Below are 20,595 nucleotides of genomic sequence, written 5' to 3'. Positions count from 1 at the left end.
TTTTTTGCATTTCAGAAGGTCCTACATACAAAATGCCCCCACCCCCCCAAAAAAATGGCCTATCTGACATGCAGCCATATGCAAAACGACTGTTATTTTGCCACAAGAAAGCACGCCATGTTGAAGAGAACCCCCACGAAGACTAATAGCCCAAGATGCTCTCATTAAAACAGCACACACTGTAACCATCATTCAGCACCATGGAAAGAAGGCTTCCGCCAGTCAGCGTGATGAAAGGATAACGTTAGCTGCACTGCCAATTTCAGCGTCACCTCAGAGCACAACAAATGGGCTACATTGGTCATTGTCCCAATACCCATCAAATAACGTGAAGCTGTAAATCTATCAATAACCACCCCATACAGAACCAATCAGTCGATATATTCGAGAACAATCATCAGAAATCACGTGATATGAATCAGACAGCGGGGCGCAGCCTGACCGACTAGTTGGTCAGAAGGTTCAAATCAACGTTAGTGGTAGTGTACCCTGTAAGGTACGTCCGTTGTACAATGAGTTATGTAAGGGATAATCAACTCGGAGCTCTATGCGTTCTCTGGAAAATAATGAACGACGTGAAGGTGTGTTCCACGACACACTGGCAGAGTGGAACTAACCTTCCACTGAGTTGCATTATTTTCCAGATAACGCACAGAGCTCCGAGTTGATTATCCCTTTTATACCATGGCTATAACTTAACACATTTGCGTCTAGAAATGTGTTCATTTGCAAGTAGAAATGTGTTCAACATCCACTGAAGTAGCTAGCAAGTTTACTAGATTCAGCTACCGTAGTTGCCTTGGTAACCAAACATACTTCCGAATTTAGCTAACGAAACCATCAGTCCTATAGCTTGCTATTATGAAAATCGAATTCAACGATGTCAATAATGTTTTCAATTCGGCTTTTGCTTTCAAAAGCAGCTCAAGCATAGCATATGTAAGAATTAACTATAGCCATTAAATAATACCATGCTGATATACCGTGCGTTACAGGGAAGTAATGCATGCTCTAGAATACCCTTGTAGCCAATCAGAAACTAGTATTGAACAATGCCATGGTATAAAGGTACATAATTGCACCCTTGCAGTTCATACCTTAAAAGAACCAAGAGTGTAAATTAGGGTACAAGATAGTCCTTTCTTACATACAGTCCCACAGGTACAAAAACATACTTTTAGAAATTTTACAAATGTGCCTTTTTTGGGGAACCACAACGATGACAAAGTAATTTGTTCCTTTTAAGTACCTCTTCTCTATCGCCATCCCACTTCTGACACCGATGTAGTGATGTCAGGGGTAGCCCCACTCAGGATTCAAATCTGTGTCCAACGACTATCAAGCAAACACCATAACCATTACACCAAGAGGTCTGTACCTCTTGACAAGTATTCTCAGCGTTGGGTAAAGGTCACAGCAATATTAATTACTTATCTTTATTGCCACATGATCATATATAAGCCTTTAAAAAGACTTCAGGAATGGCAAATAACATGCTCAAACTAAAACAGAACCATATAGCGCTTAAAATGGTACTACACTTCCACTCACGGGTGGCCAAAAATAACTAACTGAAAGCCACACCCCCACTAACCCAAGCCTTCAATATAATGAGACCCTGCCGTTACAATATTTAAATATTGTCAATAAGATGGCACAGATGGATTCATCGTTATATGGAGGGTACTAATACACTATATACAGGACCAGTCAAAAGATTGGACACACCTACTCATTCAAAGGTTTTTCTTTATTTTAACTTTTTTTCTACATTGTAGAATAATAGTGAAGACATCAAAATAATGAAATAACATATGGAATCATTTTGTAACCAAAAAATTGTTAAACAAATGTATATATACTGTATATATTTTATATTTGAGATTCTTCAAAGTAGCCACCCTTTGGCTTGATGACAGCTTTGCACACACTTGGCATTCTCTCAACCAGCTTCATGAGGTAATCACATGGAATGCATTTCAATTAACAGGTGTGCCTTCTTAAAAGTTCATTTGTGGAATTGATTTCCTTCCTAATGTGTTTGAGCCATTCAGATATGTTGTGACAAGGTAGGGGTGGTATACAAAATATATCACTATTTGGTAAAAGACCAAGTCCATATTATGGCAAGAACAGCTCAAATAAGCAATGAGAAATGACAGTCCATCATTACTTTAGGACATGAAGATCAGTCAATCAGGAGCATTTCAAGAACTTTGAAAGTTTCTTCAAGTGCAGTCGCAAAAACCATCAAGCGCTATGATGAAACAGAATCTCATGAGGACCGCCACAAGACCCAGAGTTACCTCTGCTGCAGAGGATAAGTTCATTAGAGTTACCAGCCTAAAAAATTGCAACCCCAGTAAATGCTTCACAGAGTTCAAGTAACAGACAATCTCAACATCAACTGTTCAGAGGAGACTGGATGAATCAGGCCTTCATGGTCGAAATGCTGCAAAGAAACTACTAAACTAATAAAAGTTACCAATAAGAAGAAGAGACTTGCTTGGGCCAAGAAATGCGAGCAATGGACATTAGACCGGTGGAAATCTGTCCTTTGGTCTGATTAGTCCGAATGTGCGATTTTTGGTTCCATACGCCGTGTCTTTGTGAGACGCAGAGTAGGTGAATGGATGATCTCAACATTTGTGGTTCCCACTGTGAAGCATGGAGGAGGAGGTGTGATGGTGTGGGGGTGCTTTGCCGGTGACACTGTCTTTGATTTATTTAGAATTCAAGGCACACTTAACCAGCATAGCTACCACAGCATTCTGCAGCGAAACGACATCCCATCTGGTTTTGGCTTAGTCCCACTATCATTTGTTTTTCAACAGGACAAGTACCCAACACAACTCCAGGCTGTGTAAGGGCTATTTGAAAGAGAAGGAGAGTGAGTCGGGCTGTTTTTCATGGTTCGGCCCCTTAGCTCCAGTAAAGGGAAATCTTAATGCTACAGCATACTTTCTAGACGATTCTGTGCTTCCTACTTTGTTTGGGGAAGGCCCTTTCCTGTTTCAGCATGATAACGCCCCCGTGCGAAAAGCGAGGTCCACACAGAAATGGTTTATCGAGATCGGTGTGGAAGAACTTGACTGGCCTGCACAAAGCCCTGACCTCAACCCCATCGAACACCTTTGGAATAAATTGGAACGCCGACTGCGAGCCAGGCCTAAATGCCCAACATCAGTGCTCAACCTCACTAACGCTGAATGGAAGCAAGTCCCCGCAGCAATGTTCCAACATCTAGTGGAAAGCCTTCCCAGAAGAGTGGAGGTTGTTATAGCAGCGAAGGGGGGATCAACTCCATATCAATGCACATGATTTTAAAGTGAGATGTTTGACGAGCAGGTGTGGTCATCTAGTGTATGTACCTTTCTTCAATACAATGTCAATGTGTAGCTTTCTGCTAAGCAAAGGTACAGATCAGTGCCATCAAGAATCATTAGTGAGAGACTTGAGAATACACAAAACAAATTTGTACCCTGAGAAACAGAAATGCACCTTCACTGTACCCCTTTTTTGTGAGTGTTGAGATGATTGTACCTTTTTTATATAAAAAAAATGTTGGGTACAAACTTTTACCATTATACTGGATTATCCGCACATGTACCCTAAAAGGTGACATCATATGTGTACCTCTGAAGGTACATTATGTGTAATTGCATATTTTTGTAACCCAGGGAACAATACTGTACCTTTTTTTCTGAGAGTGGATGGAATAGCTGAAAGTGCTGTGGATATGCAGGGTTGAATTAGAGAGGCATTGCACTAAGGAGATGCCAAAGGGGAATGCTGGTAACATAAAGAAACACCTTATAGACACAATATTATATAAATACAGAAACTCACAAATTCAGACGACATCAGCAATGACAATATTATCTTCTTTTTTTAAATTTATGTACCATTCATGTTAAAATTGTAGCTGTTGTTATCTGATAATCATTGCATGTACTGTCACGACTTCCTCCGAAGTCGGTCCCTCTCCTTGTTCGGGCGACGTTCGGCGGTCGACGTCACCGGTCTTCTAGCCATCGCCTTTCATTTTCCATTTGTTTTGTCTTGTCTTACCACACACCTGGTTCCAATTCCATCAATTACATGTTCTGTTCCCCCCCATGTCCTTGTCCGGTATTGTTTTTTTAAGTGCTTGTGCACGTTATGTCTGGTGTGCGTAGGGTTTTGTACCCATTTATTGATTGTTCTGTTTTCCGGTTGTTTTCATTATTAAACTGCGCCGATTGGAAACACAGTTTTTGCTCTCCTGCGTCTGACTTCTCTGTCGCCAGTACGCACCCCTTACATGTACTGTAATCTGAACACACCATTATCATAACAAAAGCGAACTGTCTTATTAAAATGTCCTGTCTCACGGAAGTGGTCTACAGAAAATGTTATTCTCGATCACAGAGAACAAAAGAAAGACAACGGGCAGGGTTGAATTTAAAAGTAATTGAGAAGACAATCAGAACAGACTTCCATATTCATTCAGAGTTATATTTTAAATGTCACATTTTGCAAAACAGGTACAACAGGAAACAGGAGTGTTTGTCCTTAGTCACTATAAACAACATCTTCTGCAACCATTTTTCCTATAAAACAGTTTTTTCCCCTCTTTCCATCCTATTGAAAATCAGTGAAGAATATGAAAAACATGAAGACAATAGACTAAGTGTTAGGGGCTATTAGAATGTGTAAAGATCCATGACCTTCCAGAGCCGACTAATCAAGCCTGGACAAGCTCTGTTTTTATTCTGACTTCTCAATACTGAGCCTCTACTTCGTATCATTAAAGATATTCTCACTGACATGTACACACTGGGAAACAGACCATTTTACACAAGCGATAGCAGTCCCTACTGAACAATCTTTGGTAACAGATGAGGAAGAATAATCATATTTAAACATTTCTTGACCAAGTTCCCTGAGGAACTCTTCCCCACTCCAGTTTTACCAAGCAATGTGATTCTGCGATCCATTGTCTTTCAGGAGCTGGAAGAAATGTTATTTCATATATTGCTTTGTAAAAAAATACTAATAAATTAAAACACAGTCCATGTTATTTTGAGTTATCATGTAATACGTATTACGTTACCATGCCTTTTTTTAACTACAGATAACAAAGTCGATGGCTTTAACTTTTTAATTATATGATTATAAACTATGAAACATTATAGTTGGAGAAATCATCCGTCTGGTATCTCTCAACATGTCTTCTTGCAAATTTCCATTTGTGATACTGTTTTGCTGGGGTCCACCAAATATGAAGGCTCTAAACGCCTCCTCGTGCTTTTACCCAGACTTCCCCCGTCAGGATGCAAGTTATGTTTTTCAGTGACATAAAAAATCCAAACCATCAACATTACATCGACATGAACTGAGAGAAATAACAAAAGGTGTCTCTATCAACCCAAGTCAAGTTTCACTGTGACAATTCCTCTCTGCATATTGTTCTTGAGAGGGCCCTTACGTGTACTCATAATGGTTAATTTGTTGGCATATTATATAAAATTGTGAAGGTAAAATGTGTTGCACGTATATACGCGTCACACGTATGTATACTTATACTACCACACAATTAATCATCTGACGTCTCTTTCTCAAACACAAAAGCTTTGAGCCAGGAGTAGCTGCTAAGTAGGGCTCTGAGAGGCTCTTATAGGTGGTTGTGTGACGACTGGGACAGGCCTGCAGACAGAGTGGAGCAGCCCTCCAGCATAGCCAGGCCATTTAATTAGCCTGGTCTGAGGACAGACAGACAGACAGACAGACTCCCCACATCAGACAGTTTACAGTGGTGCCCTCAGGCACAGAGAAAATAATAATCCCCCCATTGACATAAAATGATAACTTCTCAGTTTGACAAATGTATCAATGTTGAAAATCACACCAAGCATCCATCCCTCAGCGTGGTGAGCCAGCTACAGCACAAAGCTACTGCTTTTGATCGAACAATATATCTCACTGAGGGTTCGCATAAACACAGATGGATTCTGAGAATTATTTAAAAATTAACTGTATCACAAACTGGAGATGTGCCTGAGGTGATTAACTGTGTGTAACGTCCTGAGGTGATTAACTGTGTGTAACGTCTTGAGGTGATTAACTGTATGTAACGTCCTGAGGTGATTAACTGTATGTAACGTCCTGAGGTGATTAACTGTGGGTAACGTCCTGAGGTGATTAACTGTGGGTAACGTCCTGAGGTGATTAACTGTATGTAACATCCTGAGGTGATTAACTGTATGTAACATCCTGAGGTGATTAACTGTGGGTAATGTCCTGAGGTGATTAACTGTGTGTAACGTCCTGAGGTGATTAACTGTGGGTAATGTCCTGAGGTGATTAACTGTGTGTAACGTCCTGAGGTGATTAACTGTGGGTAACGTCCTGAGGTGATTAACTGTGTGTAACGTCCTGAGGTGATTAACTGTGTGTAACGTCCTGAGGTGATTAACTGTGTGTAACGTCCTGAAGTGATTAACTGTGTGTAACGTCCTGAGGTGATTAACTGTATGTAACGTCCTGAGGTGATTAACTGTGTGTAACGTCCTGAGGTGATTAACTGTGTGTAACGTCCTGAGGTGATTAACTGTATGTAACGTCCTGAGGTGATTAACTGTATGTAACGTCCTGAGGTGATTAACTGTGTGTAACGTCCTGAGCTGATTAACTGTGTGTAACGTCCTGAGGTGATTAACTGTATGTAACGTCCTGAGGTGATTAACTGTATGTAACGTCCTGAGGTGATTAACTGTGGGTAACGTCCTGAGGTGATTAACTGTGTGCAACGTCAGACTTGGCAGCCTCAGTGGGCTCAGCAGCAGCAGCAACAGATAGAACATTAAAGTCCCATTACCTTTCAGAGGCTGTCCTACGGCGACATTCTTTTCTGTCCATTGAGTTTTGGTCATTAGCACCGGGCGTCTCACTCTGTGCAATGTTTAATTCAATCTGTCGTTTACGGTTTACAGCTTTGGAAGAGTTTTTTACTTTTAACCTCGATACACACTATGGGGAAAGGGTGTTTTGTGTGTGTGTGTGTGTGTGTGTGTGTGTGTGTGTGTGTGTGTGTGTGTGTGTGTGTGTGTGTGTGTGTGTGTGTGTGTGTGTGTGTGTGTGTGTGTGTGTGTGTGTGTGTGTGTGTGTGTGTGTGTGTGTCTCCCACCCCAGGGTGAGAGAGAGGATCTGGCACACGCAGTGTGTTATGCTCTAGTCTACACAGTCGGTTTCCCACCACAGATCACCAGAAATGGTCCAAGAGACTAGAACCAGCTAACCTACTTTTACACTCTGATTTGACTAGTAGATGTTCAATGTTGCGTTTTGATTATTATTTTTTTTTTTAAGGAATAGTTTCACTATGTTAAAACAAGTGTTTAGTTCACATAACAGGGGTGACCTAAAAAATGAGGGACGAACATAAATTAATCACTAATCACACGATACAAAGAATAATGTTCAGAAACGACTTTGTCAAAGCAACAAAATAACTAGGACTTTACAACGATGGTGACCATTTTAGACCTTTTAGGACAAAGTGAATTCCTAGATGTGACACATAGTTGCTGAGTGGCACAGTGGTCTAAGACACTAAATCTCAGTGCAAGAGGTGTCTCTACAGTACCTAGATCAAACCCAAGCTCCATCACAGCCAGCTGTGATTGGGGGTCCCATAGGGCAGCGCACAATTGGCTCAGCGTTGTCCGGGTTTGGCTGTGGTAGGCAGTCGTAAATAAGAATTTGTTCTTAACTGACTTGACTAGTTAAATAAAAATATATTTTTTAAAGGGTTGACAGAAGGGGCACATCAAAATGCTGAATTTTGGAGCATTAGCAAGCCTTTATTCATATAAAGAATATTTATTTATTGAATTCTCCATGTGGTCTATATTAAAGGGAACTTCATTTAATATAACAGGCTTTTAAAATGCAATATTGGTGCACAATGTCTACTTATCAAAGCGACGCAAAATGCACTCATTTCGTGGAACGACCATTCTCCTTTTCATTCAGTCATTAAAATATATCCATCCAGCGAGATATTTTATAGACATACATGTATACCTTTTATTACATGGAATGGTAAGACACTGTTTATTAAGATTGAGTCTATTTTAGGTATTCAAAGTTAAATATCAATGGATTATAACAAAGAGAAAACACCAATCACTGAATGGCACTCCGTCATCGCTCAAGGTTGCGAGTCCAGCACGCCTCCTCCTGTGCCAGATATAAAACCATCACAACTTCCCTCTTGGCCTCAAACCGGTACTCTCCCCTTCCCGCTTTTACGCGAAAACACTACATGTGTTTTCTCAACGGAATTTTAATATAGTGCGGTCTTTCTGCATACGCAGAAAAAAAGTGGTTATTTACATTACGCAAAATATGGAGCTGAATTTCACACAGACAGGGCGCGACTTTCTAGAGTTACGCGCGCTGGCGCAGAAACTTCTGACTCGGGGGAACAACTACTCTCTGCGTCTGGATAACTACTCTCTGTTTGACAACGGATCGGAGCTCGATCAGGAGGACTCATTGGACGTCAACACTAACATCTACTCGAAGGTCCTGGTCACTGTGATCTATATCGCGCTCTTTGCGGTCGGCTGTTTAGGGAACTCCGTCACGCTGTACACCCTGGTGACCAAGAAGTCCCTCCAGAATATCCAAAGCACTGTCCACTACCACCTGTCCAGTCTCGCCGTCTCCGACCTGCTAATACTAGTCCTCAGCATGCCCGTCGAGCTCTATAATTTCATCTGGGTCCATCATCCTTGGGCGTTCGGAGGAGTTGTTTGCAAAGGCTACTATTTCATTCGGGATGCCTGCTCGTATGCTACGGCGTTCAACATCGCCAGCCTCAGCGTCGAGCGTTATATGGCGATATGCCACCCTTTCAAGGCGAAGAGCATCATGTCCTGCAGCCGCACCAAAAAGCTGATCAGCGGGATGTGGGTGGCTTCGTTCCTCCTGGCCTCTCCGATGCTCTTCACCATGGGACAGAAGTATCATGGACCCCACCGGGAGAAGATATGCACCACCATCGTGTCTCCTGTCGTATTGAAGATAGTGATTCAGGTGGGTTTGAAAGTCCTCCTTACTTCGGCAACAATCAGTTATGGTGGTATTTTTACGCACCAATATTTCAAGAGCGGCTTGGGCGCACGAGTCTAGTTATGTCTCCTCCAGTACATTCAGAACTAAATAACAGATTTCTGAAATATTTACTTGTCTTTCTTTTATGAGAAGGTGCCAGCACTACCTGTTGACAATTAGCTTCCTCTGTGAATAAATAAAACTAATGCAAATCAGAAGAAAAAAAACACAAGAATACATTTATTATTCGTTTAAATTAAGTAATTCATTTTTCATTTCAGCATTTTTAACTGTGAATTTAGTAATTCAAGAAATGGGCATGTTGTAGGGCTACTGAGGAGTTCTATGTCAAATACTATGTATTACTGCACACACACACACACACACACACACACACACACACACCGAGAGAGGGGGGAAGAGAGTGAGAAGGAGATTATTTTGTTTTATTAGGATCTCTCTTAGTCCTCATTAGGACTAATCTTCCAAGAGTCCTTAAACATTAACATACAATGTATTATACAATCGCATTTTCACATATAACACACTGTTACAAACAACTGACATATTGACCAGATAAATAATTCTGACAGTCTTAAAAAATAGTGGTTCCTTCATCTGCCATAGTCCTGCAAAACCTTCCAATTTAGTATATCTAAATGGTTCTAAAGTACTGTTTGAATGTATATATTGAAATGTTTCTGGGTTTCTCAGATACATTATTCAATTTCATTTTTGCATTGAATCGAAATGTTGTTTTGCCTATTTCTCTTTTCTGTCTGGATAACACATAGATGGTGGAAAATCCTAGTATTTACTGAATGTCTGTCTCGTACCAACTGAATACTGTTGTGGATGTAGTTTGGCCGTTTTAAATGGTGTACATTGTGAAATAAATTGAGCATGTTTTTTCAATTATCTTGTTGATCAATGACCACCCAAGAGCATTGTGCATGACTACAACAGAATAATCATATCTCCACCTTAAAACAGCACTTGCTGCTTTGTTCTGTTCAATCTGCAGCCTCCTAATTTAATTTAACTTGCTGTTGCATTTCACCCAGACCACCGAACAATAGATCACCTGACTCACAATTAATGCTTGGGTTGTTTGCTAAATTATCTTTCCCAGTAAATATTTAGCTATCCTTCTGAGCATTTTTTATTTTTTTATACATATATGAGTTATTTGAGATGACCATGATAAGCAGTTGTCTAGCTGCACCCCTAGTTGTCTGGTATCTGCAACTTCATACATTTTTACTCCCCCCATACTCAATTGCATCCCATGTTGTGTTGGTTTTTTCCTGGTGGAACAGACCAACATAACCTTGGTTTTCTTGATGTTCAAAACAAATTTGTTTCCCGGGAAAAACCCACTCACTGATCTACTTGTAAAGCTTGCTGTACCTGTCGAACTGATTGTCTTGCTGTATAAATTGTAGTATCATCTGCGAATGTAGTAGCTTGAGATTCAGAAAAGGCATAAGAAAGATCGTTGGTATATATTAAGTAAAGAAGCGACCCAAGGCAGCTGCCCTGCGGTATTCCACAGTTTAAAGCATGAAGGGAAGAAAACGACCCATGACATAGGTGGACTGTTTCCTGTCAGTTAGAAATGACTGTACCCAATACAATGCTGCCTCCATGAACCCATAATGCAGTAATTTTGTCAAAATTATTTCATGATCCACCTAATCAAATGCTGCACTAAAATCTAAAAATATTACACCCACAACCCTGCCATTATCCACAGCATTGAGCCACTGGTCAGTCATATCAAACAATGCAATGGTAGTGGAATGTTTTTTGTGATAAGCGTGCTGATTGGCTGTGATCAGATTGTTCTTTTCCATATACTACCATATTTGTCTAGTCACAATACCTTCCAATATATTACTGGGTGAAGGGAGTAGACTACTTGGTCGACTATTGGCTGGAGTAATGGGTTATATTCTGTCTTTCGGGATTGGACACATGCTTCCATACATTTGGAAATTTCCCCTTTTCCAGTGACCAATTAAATATGTATTTCAGTGGAGCTGCAATCTGGGGAGCAGCACAGCGAAGTACATTTTCCCCCATGAGCTCACAACCTGTAGATTTACCATCGGGTAATGACTTCAATAGGTTTAACACCTCCTGTGCTGACACCAATGGTAGACTAAAAGAGAAGTGAGAAGTTTTTTTCTTTCTCTCTCTCATTACATGACTATCAATCCATTGGACAATAGCTTGTTTGGAAGAATGGGTGTTTCCATTTTTCTCTCAATCAATTCAATTTCGTTGTAAAAAATTCAGCACAACGATTGGCAATATCAGCTGGTTTTGTAATTGTTCTCCTGTCAACTTCCACACGAGATGGGCATTATAACATAGATTAACCAAGTAAGCCCTTCACTGTATTCCATACATTTTTACAATCATTTTTACAATCAATAAAATCTTTGTTGTAAAATTAAGCTTCTTTTTTTTCTTGCGATTTATTTTAACGGCATACTTACGTAGTGTTCTATAATTCTGTTCATCAATTTCTTGTTAAAATTTGGCTGCTAATACTTTTGCCACTGTATTCTTTCTTACTGGGGCATGATGGTCCATTACCTCAATGAGCAAATCAATAAAACCTTCTGTAGCGCGATTTAAATAATCCTCTAGATAAATCAGCTCCCAGGGTACAGCAGCCAAATCATTTTGAAATTGCTCATGACTAAATGTTTTATAATTTCTCTTGACCACAATCCTTCGGGGTTTCTATGGAAAATTAGTGTTCATGGTTATGGCCACAATATTATGGTCTGTCCAGCCCACTTTCATTGATATATCCTTTAAGCATTGCAATGGTATATTACAGAAGATCAGATCAATGCACGTGTCTGAACGATGACCCAACTAGGTTGATGATCTAGAAGTGTCATTAATCATTTGTTTCAAACCACAGCTCTCGGCATATCTCATTAATTTAGTTATATTTGAATTATTGTGATCCTTCCAATTTGTATTAAAATCACTCAAGATAAATACATCTCTGTTACTATCTGTGGCCTGGTCAAACCCAGTACATAAGTCATCCAGATAGGACACCTTAGAGCTAGTAGATCTATACACACATCCTACCAATATGGCTGCCTGGTAAGGTATATGTACTGGTGAGGCAGATGTACTTGAGCCCATAGTGCCTCTATTTGACATACATTAAGGTCATCCCTCCTCTTAAAAGGTATGTGATTCTGAATGTACAGTGCTACACCCCCACCATTCCTATTCCTGTCCCTTCTCAGTTGACTATATCTATGATTCTTGTCCCTTCTCAGTAGACTATATCTATGATTCCTGTCCCTTCTCAGTAGACTATATCCATGATTCCTGTCCCTTCTCAGTAGACTATATCTATGATTCCTGTCCCTTCTCAGTAGACTATATCTATGATTCCTGTCCCTTCTCAGTAGACTATATCTATGATTCCTGTCCCTTCTCAGTTGACTATATCTATGATTCCTGTCCCTTCTCAGTTGACTATATCTATGATTCCTGTCCCATCTCAGTAGACTATATCCATGATTCCTGTCCCTTCTCAGTATACTATATGATTCCTGTCCCTTCTCAGTTGACTATATCTATGATTCCTGTCCCTTCTCAGTTGACTATATCTATGATTCCTGTCCCTTCTCAGTAGACTATATCTATGATTCCTGTCCCTTCTCAGTAGACTATATCTATGATTCCTGTCCTCATCTCAGTAGACTATATCTATGATTCCTGTCCTCATCTCAGTAGACTATATCTATGATTCCTGTCCCTTCTCAGTAGACTATATCTATGATTCCTGTCCCTTCTCAGTAGACTATATCTATGATTCCTGTCCCTTCTCAGTAGACTATATCTATGATTCCTGTCCCTTCTCAGTTGACTATATCTATGGTTCCTGTCTCTTCTCAGTAGACTATATCCGTGAATGTTCATTTGTCCATCATTAACGGATGCATCCAAATGCGTTTCTGTTAAAGCTAAAATACGAATATTATTTATGTTGACCAAGTTAAAAAACCTCATGTAATTTGTTAGGAAGGCTACATACATTAACCTGAGCTATATGCAGCCCTTTCCTTGTCAAGAGGAGATCAATAGAGCATGTATTCATTATAGTGGAGATCACTAGAGCATGTATTCATTATAGTGGAGATCACTAGAGCATGTATTCATTATAGTGGAGATCACTAGAGCATGTATTCATTATAGTGGAGATCAATAGAGCATGTATTCATTATAGTGGAGATCACTAGAGCATGTATTCATTATAGTGGAGATCAATAGAGCATGTATTCATTATAGTGGAGATCACTAGAGCATGTATTCATTATAGTGGAGATCAATAGAGCATGTATTCATTATAGTGGAGATCACTAGAGCATGTATTCATTATAGTGGAGATCAATAGAGCATGTATTCATTATAGTGGAGATCAATAGAGCATGTATTCATTATAGTGGAGATCAATAGAGCATGTATTCATTATAGTGGAGATCAATAGAGCATGTATTCATTATAGTGGAGATCAATAGAGCATGTATTCATTATAGTGGAGATCAATAGAGTATGTATTCATTATAGTGGAGATCACTAGAGCATGTATTCATTATAGTGGAGATCAATAGAGCATGTATTCATTATAGTGGAGATCACTAGAGCATGTATTCATTATAGTGGAGATCAATAGAGCATGTATTCATTATAGTGGAGATCAATAGAGCATGTATTCATTATAGTGGAGATCAATAGAGTATGTATTCATTATAGTGGAGATCACTAGAGCATGTATTCATTATAGTGGAGATCAATAGAGCATGTATTCATTATAGTGGAGATCAATAGAGTATGTATTCATTATAGTGGAGATCACTAGAGTATGTATTCATTATAGTGGAGATCAATAGAGTATGTATTCATTATAGTGGAGATCAATAGAGTATGTATTCATTATAGTGGAGATCACTAGAGTATGTAGTCATTATAGAGGAGATCACTAGAGCATGTATTCATTATATTGGAGATCAATAGAGCATGTAATCATTATAGAGGAGATCAATAGAGCATGTAGTCATTATAGAGGAGATCACTAGAGTATGTAGTCATTATAGAGGAGATCACTAGAGTATGTAGTCATTATAGTTGAAGTTGTCATGATACACTACAACACAAACTCAGATTTGAACATTAAATTAAAACAGCCAGGGCGTTACTCTAGAGTCCTGATACAGTTGATTTCAAACAGCCAGGGAGTTACTCTAGAGTCCCGATACAGTTAATTTCAAATAGCCAGGCAGTTACTCTAGAGTCCTGATACAGTTGATTTCAAACAGCCAGGGAGTTACTCTAGAGTCCCGATACAGTTGATTTCAAATAGCCAGAGAGTTACTCTAGAGTCCCGATACAGTTGATTTCAAATAGCCAGAGAGTTACTCTAGAGTCCTGATACAGTTGATTTCAAATAGCCAGGCAGTTACTCTAGAGTCCCGATACAGTTGATTTCAAACAGCCAGGGAGTTACTCTAGAGTCCTGATACAGTTGATTTCAAACAGCCAGGGAGTTACTCTAGAGTCCTGATACAGTTGATTTCAAACAGCCAGGCAGTTACTCTAGAGTCCTGATAAAGTTGATTTCAAACAGCCAGAGTTACTCTAGAGTCCTGATACAGTTGATTTCAAACAGCCAGGCAGTTACTCTAGAGTCCTGATACAGTTGATTTCAAATAGCCAGGCAGTTACTCTAGAGTCCTGATACAGTTGATTTCAAATAGCCAGGCAGTTACTCGAGAGTCCCGATACAGTTGATTTCAAATAGCCAGAGAGTTACTCTAGAGTCCCGATACAGTTGATTTCAAACAGCCAGGGAGTTACTCTAGAGTCCTGATACAGTTGATTTCAAACAGCCAGGGAGTTACTCTAGAGTCCTGATACAGTTGATTTCAAACAGCCAGGCAGTTACTCTAGAGTCCTGATAAAGTTGATTTCAAACAGCCAGAGTTACTCTAGAGTCCTGATACAGTTGATTTCAAACAGCCAGGCAGTTACTCTAGAGTCCTGATACAGTTGATTTCAAATAGCCAGGCAGTTACTCTAGAGTCCTGATACAGTTGATTTCAAATAGCCAGGCAGTTACTCGAGAGTCCCGATACAGTTGATTTCAAATAGCCAGAGAGTTACTCTAGAGTCCCGATACAGTTGATTTCAAATAGCCAGAGAGTTACTCTAGAGTCCTGATACAGTTGATTTCAAACAGCCAGAGTTACTCTAGAGTCCTGATACAGTTGATTTCAAACAGCCAGAGTTACTCTAGAGTCCTGATACAGTTGATTTCAAACAGCCAGAGTTACTCTAGAGTCCTGATACAGTTGATTTCAAATAGCCAGGCAGTTACTCTAGAGTCCCGATACAGTTGATTTCAAATAGCCAGGGAGTTACTCTAGAGTCCTGATACAGTTGATTTCAAATAGCCAGGGAGTTACTCTAGAGTCCTGATACAGTTGATTTCAAACAGCCAGGGAGTTACTCTAGTCCTGATACAGTTGATTTCAAACAGCCAGAGTTACTCTAGAGTCCTGATACAGTTGATTTCAAATAGCCAGGCAGTTACTCTAGAGTCCTGATACAGTTGATTTCAAATAGCCAGGCAGTTACTCTAGAGTCCTGATACAGTTGATTTCAAATAGCCAGGGAGTTACTCTAGAGTCCCGATACAGTTGATTTCAAATAGCCAGGGAGTTACTCTAGAGTCCCGATACAGTTGATTTCAAATAGCCAGGGAGTTACTCTAGAGTCCTGATACAGTTGATTTCAAACAGCCAGGGAGTTACTCTAGAGTCCTGATACAGTTGATTTCAAACAGCCAGGGAGTTACTCTAGTCCTGATACAGTTGATTTCAAACAGCCAGAGTTACTCTAGTGTCCTGATACAGTTGATTTCAAATAGCCAGGCAGTTACTCTAGAGTCCTGATACAGTTGATTTCAAATAGCCAGAGTTACTCTAGAGTCCTGATACAGTTGATTTCAAATAGCCAGGGAGTTACTCTAGAGTCCTGATACAGTTGATTTCAAATAGCCAGGGAGTTACTCTAGAGTCCTGATACAGTTGATTTCAAATAGCCAGGGAGTTACTCTAGAGTCCCGATACAGTTGATTTCAAATAGCCAGGGAGTTACTCTAGAGTCCCGATACAGTTGATTTCAAATAGCCAGGGAGTTACTCTAGAGTCCTGATACAGTTGATTTCAAACAGCCAGGGAGTTACTCTAGAGTCCTGATACAGTTGATTTCAAACAGCCAGGGAGTTACTCTAGTCCTGATACAGTTGATTTCAAACAGCCAGAGTTACTCTAGAGTCCTGATACAGTTGATTTCAAATAGCCAGGCAGTTACTCTAGAGTCCTGATACAGTTGATTTCAAATAGCCAGAGTTACTCTAGAGTCCTGATACAGTTGATTTCAAATAGCCAGGGAGTTACTCTAGAGTCCTGATACAGTTGATTTCAAATAGCCAGGGAGTTACTCTAGAGTCCCGATACAGTTGATTTCAAACAGCCAGAGTTACTCTAGAGTCCTGATACAGTTGCCAGTTGATGTAACGTTTATTCATCACCAAGGAGCCTTGTTTGTTCAGGCAACGCATCTCTTTCATGCTGGGATACAGTTTTTCGTCTCCTTTCATTGATCTCCGTGGGGAAGTAGTGTCTCAGAGTTCTCTGCCCCTGCTCTTCGCCATTTCCTTTTGCTTAAAATGTTCAAAGCATGCAATAACAGCCCGTGTCCTATTCCCAGAGGCCTTACCCATTCTATGGACTCTGGAGAAAGTGACATTACTCACGACATCTGTGGGTAGTTTCCGCTGAGTTGACATAAAGTCTCGGACAGTGTCCTCACAACCTTTTGCTGTTGTCATCCTCCGGTATCTCTGAGAAGACGAGATTGTCCCGCATTGATCGACACTGTACATCCAAGCAAGGTTTCTTTAAGTTGTTTGTTCTCCCTTTGCACCACTTTGCAAAGAGTAGAGTCTACCTTTCAGGTCCGTGTTCTCTTTCCTCAGATCATCAATCTGATATTGGCTGAATTGTAGACTGGCACGTAATGCATTGATGTCCTCTCGTAGTATATCCAAGATATCAAGTTTGGCAAGCCTTTCATTGATGGATTTCAAACAAGTCAACATCTATATCCGTGAACCTCTCCCCACTCTCCACGTGTTCTCTCTTGGGGCTTGGGGATGGTATTTGGTGCCATCGTTGACACCACTTGGCCGATTCGGCTTTGGGTTTGTTTTGTTGATTGTGTTTGTTTTGTTGATTGTGTTTGTTGTCCTAAACAGCGCTTGAATCCTCTGAAACCGTGTTTTTTTGAGCTCGTATCTCTCTACGTCAATGAATCGATTCAAGCTCTTCGTTGGATTCTGAATCATCCAGCGTGTTTGCAGGCAGAGTAAAACTACAATAACAAAAACAGCTGAGATATCTTTCTGGACCAACATACATACTGTATACAGGCCAAGAGTAGATACACCCAATACAAAAAATACAATTCAACCATTAAACCATTGAACCATTATGTACTCATTCCTGCCTGTTATATTGAACTGTTTGCCGCAAAGAATTAAACGATTCTCGGAAGATTTTCGCTCTGCTAGAGAGAGAGAGAGGGGGAGAGAGAAGGGGGAAGAGAGAGAAGCAGAGAGTGGGAGAGAGAGGAGGGGAGAGAGAGGAGGGGAGAAAGGGGGAGAGAGGGGGAGAGAGACGGGGAGAGAGAGGGGAGAGAGAGAAGCAGAGAGGGGGAGAGAGAGGGGGAGGGAGAGAGGGGGAAGAGAGAGAAGCAGAGAGTGGGAGAGAGAGAAGGAGAGAGAGGAGGGATGCGAGAGAGGGGGAGAGAGAAAAGCAGAGAGTGGGAGAGAGAGAAGGAGAGAGAGGGGGGAGAGAGAGGAGGGAAGAGGGGGAGAGGGGAATAGAGAAGCAGAGAGTGGGAGAGAGAGAAGGAGAGAGAGAGGGGGAGAGAGGGGGGAAGAGAAGTAGAGAGAGGGGGGGTGAGAGAGGGGGGAGAGAGAGAAGCAGAGAGTGGGAGAGAGAGAAGGAGAGAGAGGGGGCTGAGAGAGAGGGGGGAAGAGAGAGAAGCAGAGAGTGGGAGAGAGAGAAGGAGAGAGAGGGGGGATGAGAGAGAGGGGGAAGAGAGAGAAGCAGAGAGTGGGAGAGAGAGAAGGAGAGAGAGGAGGGATGAGAGAGAGGGGGAGAGAAAGAAGCAGAGAATGGGAGAGAGAGAAGGAGAGTGAGAGGGGGAGAGAGAGAAGCAGAGAGTGGGAGAGAGAGAAGGAGAGAGAGGAGGGATGAGAGAGGGGGAGAGAAAGAAGCAGAGAATGGGAGAGTGAGAAGGAGAGTGAGAAGGGGAGAGAGGGGGAGAGAGAGAAGCAGAGAGTGGGAGAGAGAGAAGGAGAGAGAGATGGGGAGAGAGATGGGGAGAGAGAGAAGCAGAGAGTGGGAGAGAGAGAAGGAGAGTGAGAAGGGGAGAGAGGGGGAGAGAGAGAAGCAGAGAGTGGGAGAGAGAGAAGGAGAGAGAGGAGGGGTGAGAGAGAGGGGGAGAGAAAGAAGCAGAGAATGGGAGAGAGAGAAGGAGAGTGAGAAGGGGAGAGAGGGGGAGAGAGAGAAGCAGAGAGTGGGAGAGAGAGAAGGAGAGAGAGAGGGGGAGAGAGAGAAGCAGAGAGTGGGAGAGAGAAGGAGAGTGAGAAGGGGAGAGAGGGGGAGAGAGAGAAGCAGAGAGTGGGAGAGAGAGAAGGAGAGAGAGAGGGGGAGAGAGTGGGGGGACGAGAGAGATACAGACTAAGGCTGAAAGATTAATACCCAATAATGAGAACATTTTGTTTTTTTTCCCCACTCAACTGTTGCAGTTGTATGTGGAAACATATTGTGGTAGCAGGCCAGTAACCAGGATTTGACGGTTCGAATCCCAGCCCAGACGAGAAAATCTGGTGTGGAAATTTGCTGGCATTATCCTAAATACCAATGCCTGCCATTGTGGCAATTAACAAAGTATAATTGGTCCAGGTGCGCGGCCCTGCAGCTGACCTGTTGCTTCCAGCCGCTCTCTCTCTGTGTGCGTCAGGGGGTTGGGTTATGTATAAAGACACATTTCTCTTCTGTCTAAGTTAACGGACAATAAAGCAAATCTGATCTTGTTCCTCCTTACAATCCCCTGCCACTTCTATCCTCACACACCACTGTCACACACGAAGACTGAGAGCAAACTAGTAGAGACAACATGTCTCCTGGTGGTCTACGGGTGGAGAGCAAACTAGTACAGACAACATGTCTCCTGGTGGTCTACGGGTGGAGAGCAAACTAGTAGAGACAACATGTCTCCTAGGGGTCTACGGGTGGAGAGCAAACTAGTACAGACAACATGTCTCCTGGTGGTCTACGGGTGGAGAGCAAACTAGTACAGACAACATGTCTCCTGGTGGTCTACGGGTGGAGAGCAAACTAGTAGAGACAACATGTCTCCTGGGGGTCTACGGGTGGAGAGCAAACTAGTACAGACAACATGTCTCCTAGTGGTCTACGGGTGGAGAGCAAACTAGTACAGACAACATGTCTCCTGGTGGTCTACGGGTGGAGAGCAAACTAGTAGAGACAACATGTCTCCTGGGGGTCTACGGGTGGAGAGCAAACTAGTACAGACAACATGTCTCCTAGTGGTCTACGGGTGGAGAGCAAACTAGTACAGACAACATGTCTCCTAGGGGTCTCCTAGGGGTGCTGTTTTAGCTCTTAGTCACGTATTTCCACAGAATGAACGGTGTAGCAAGGTGGAGCTCAGAGCTTGTTGGTATTTCTCCGTAAACTAGATGGATATGTGCTTCCACAGATCTTACCATCATTCTAAGAATTGCATAGCCACAGCTGTCTGTTTTTTTTCTCTCTGTGTGTGTGTGTGTGTGTGTGTGTGTGTGTGTGTGTGTGTGTGTGTGTGTGTGTGTGTGTGTGTGTGTGTGTGTGTGTGTGTGTGTGTGTGTGTGTGTGTGTGTGTGTGTGTGTGTGTGTGTGTGTGTGTGTGTGTGTGTGTGTGTGTGTGTGTGTGTGTCAGTATTACATAGTATTTGGCATAGAGCACCACAGTACAACATGCCCATTTCTTACATCATTTAATTCCAAGGCTGAAGATGTTCCCCCTCCTCCTCCTCTCCTCCTCTCCACTACCCCCTCCTCCTCTCCTTCCCCTCCTTCCCCTCCCCTCCTCTCCTCTCCACCACCTCCTCCTGCTCCTCCCCTCCTTCCCCTCCTCTACTCCTTCTCCTCCTCCTACTCCTCCTCCTCCTCCTCTGATCTCCTATCCCCCTCCTCCCCCTCCTCTGATCTCCTCTCCTCCTCCCCCTCCTCTCCTCCTTCTCCTCCTCCTCCTCCTACATGGAAGGCAGCCACATACTGTATGTCTTTGCTAATTTTCTTTTGAGGGGTCACC

The 20,595-nt window shown here is 41.8% G+C and overlaps 1 protein-coding gene across 1 annotated transcript in view; it reads left to right on the top strand.

Annotated features, from left to right (window-relative positions):
- Positions 1-8,271: 8,271 nt before the first annotated feature.
- LOC139543035 (neurotensin receptor type 1-like) overlaps positions 8,272-20,595 on the top strand; it is a 57,369-nt gene continuing 45,045 nt past the window's right edge. The window contains exon 1 of the mRNA XM_071349142.1: positions 8,272-9,084. Coding sequence (XP_071205243.1) covers positions 8,392-9,084 — 693 coding nt within the window. The 5' untranslated portion in view covers positions 8,272-8,391. The remainder of the gene's footprint in view (positions 9,085-20,595) is intronic.

The sequence above is a fragment of the Salvelinus alpinus genome, chromosome 17 (assembly GCF_045679555.1).
Source record: "Salvelinus alpinus chromosome 17, SLU_Salpinus.1, whole genome shotgun sequence".
Classification (NCBI taxonomy): domain Eukaryota; kingdom Metazoa; phylum Chordata; class Actinopteri; order Salmoniformes; family Salmonidae; genus Salvelinus; species Salvelinus alpinus.
This window is presented reverse-complemented; position numbering and strand designations above follow the sequence as displayed.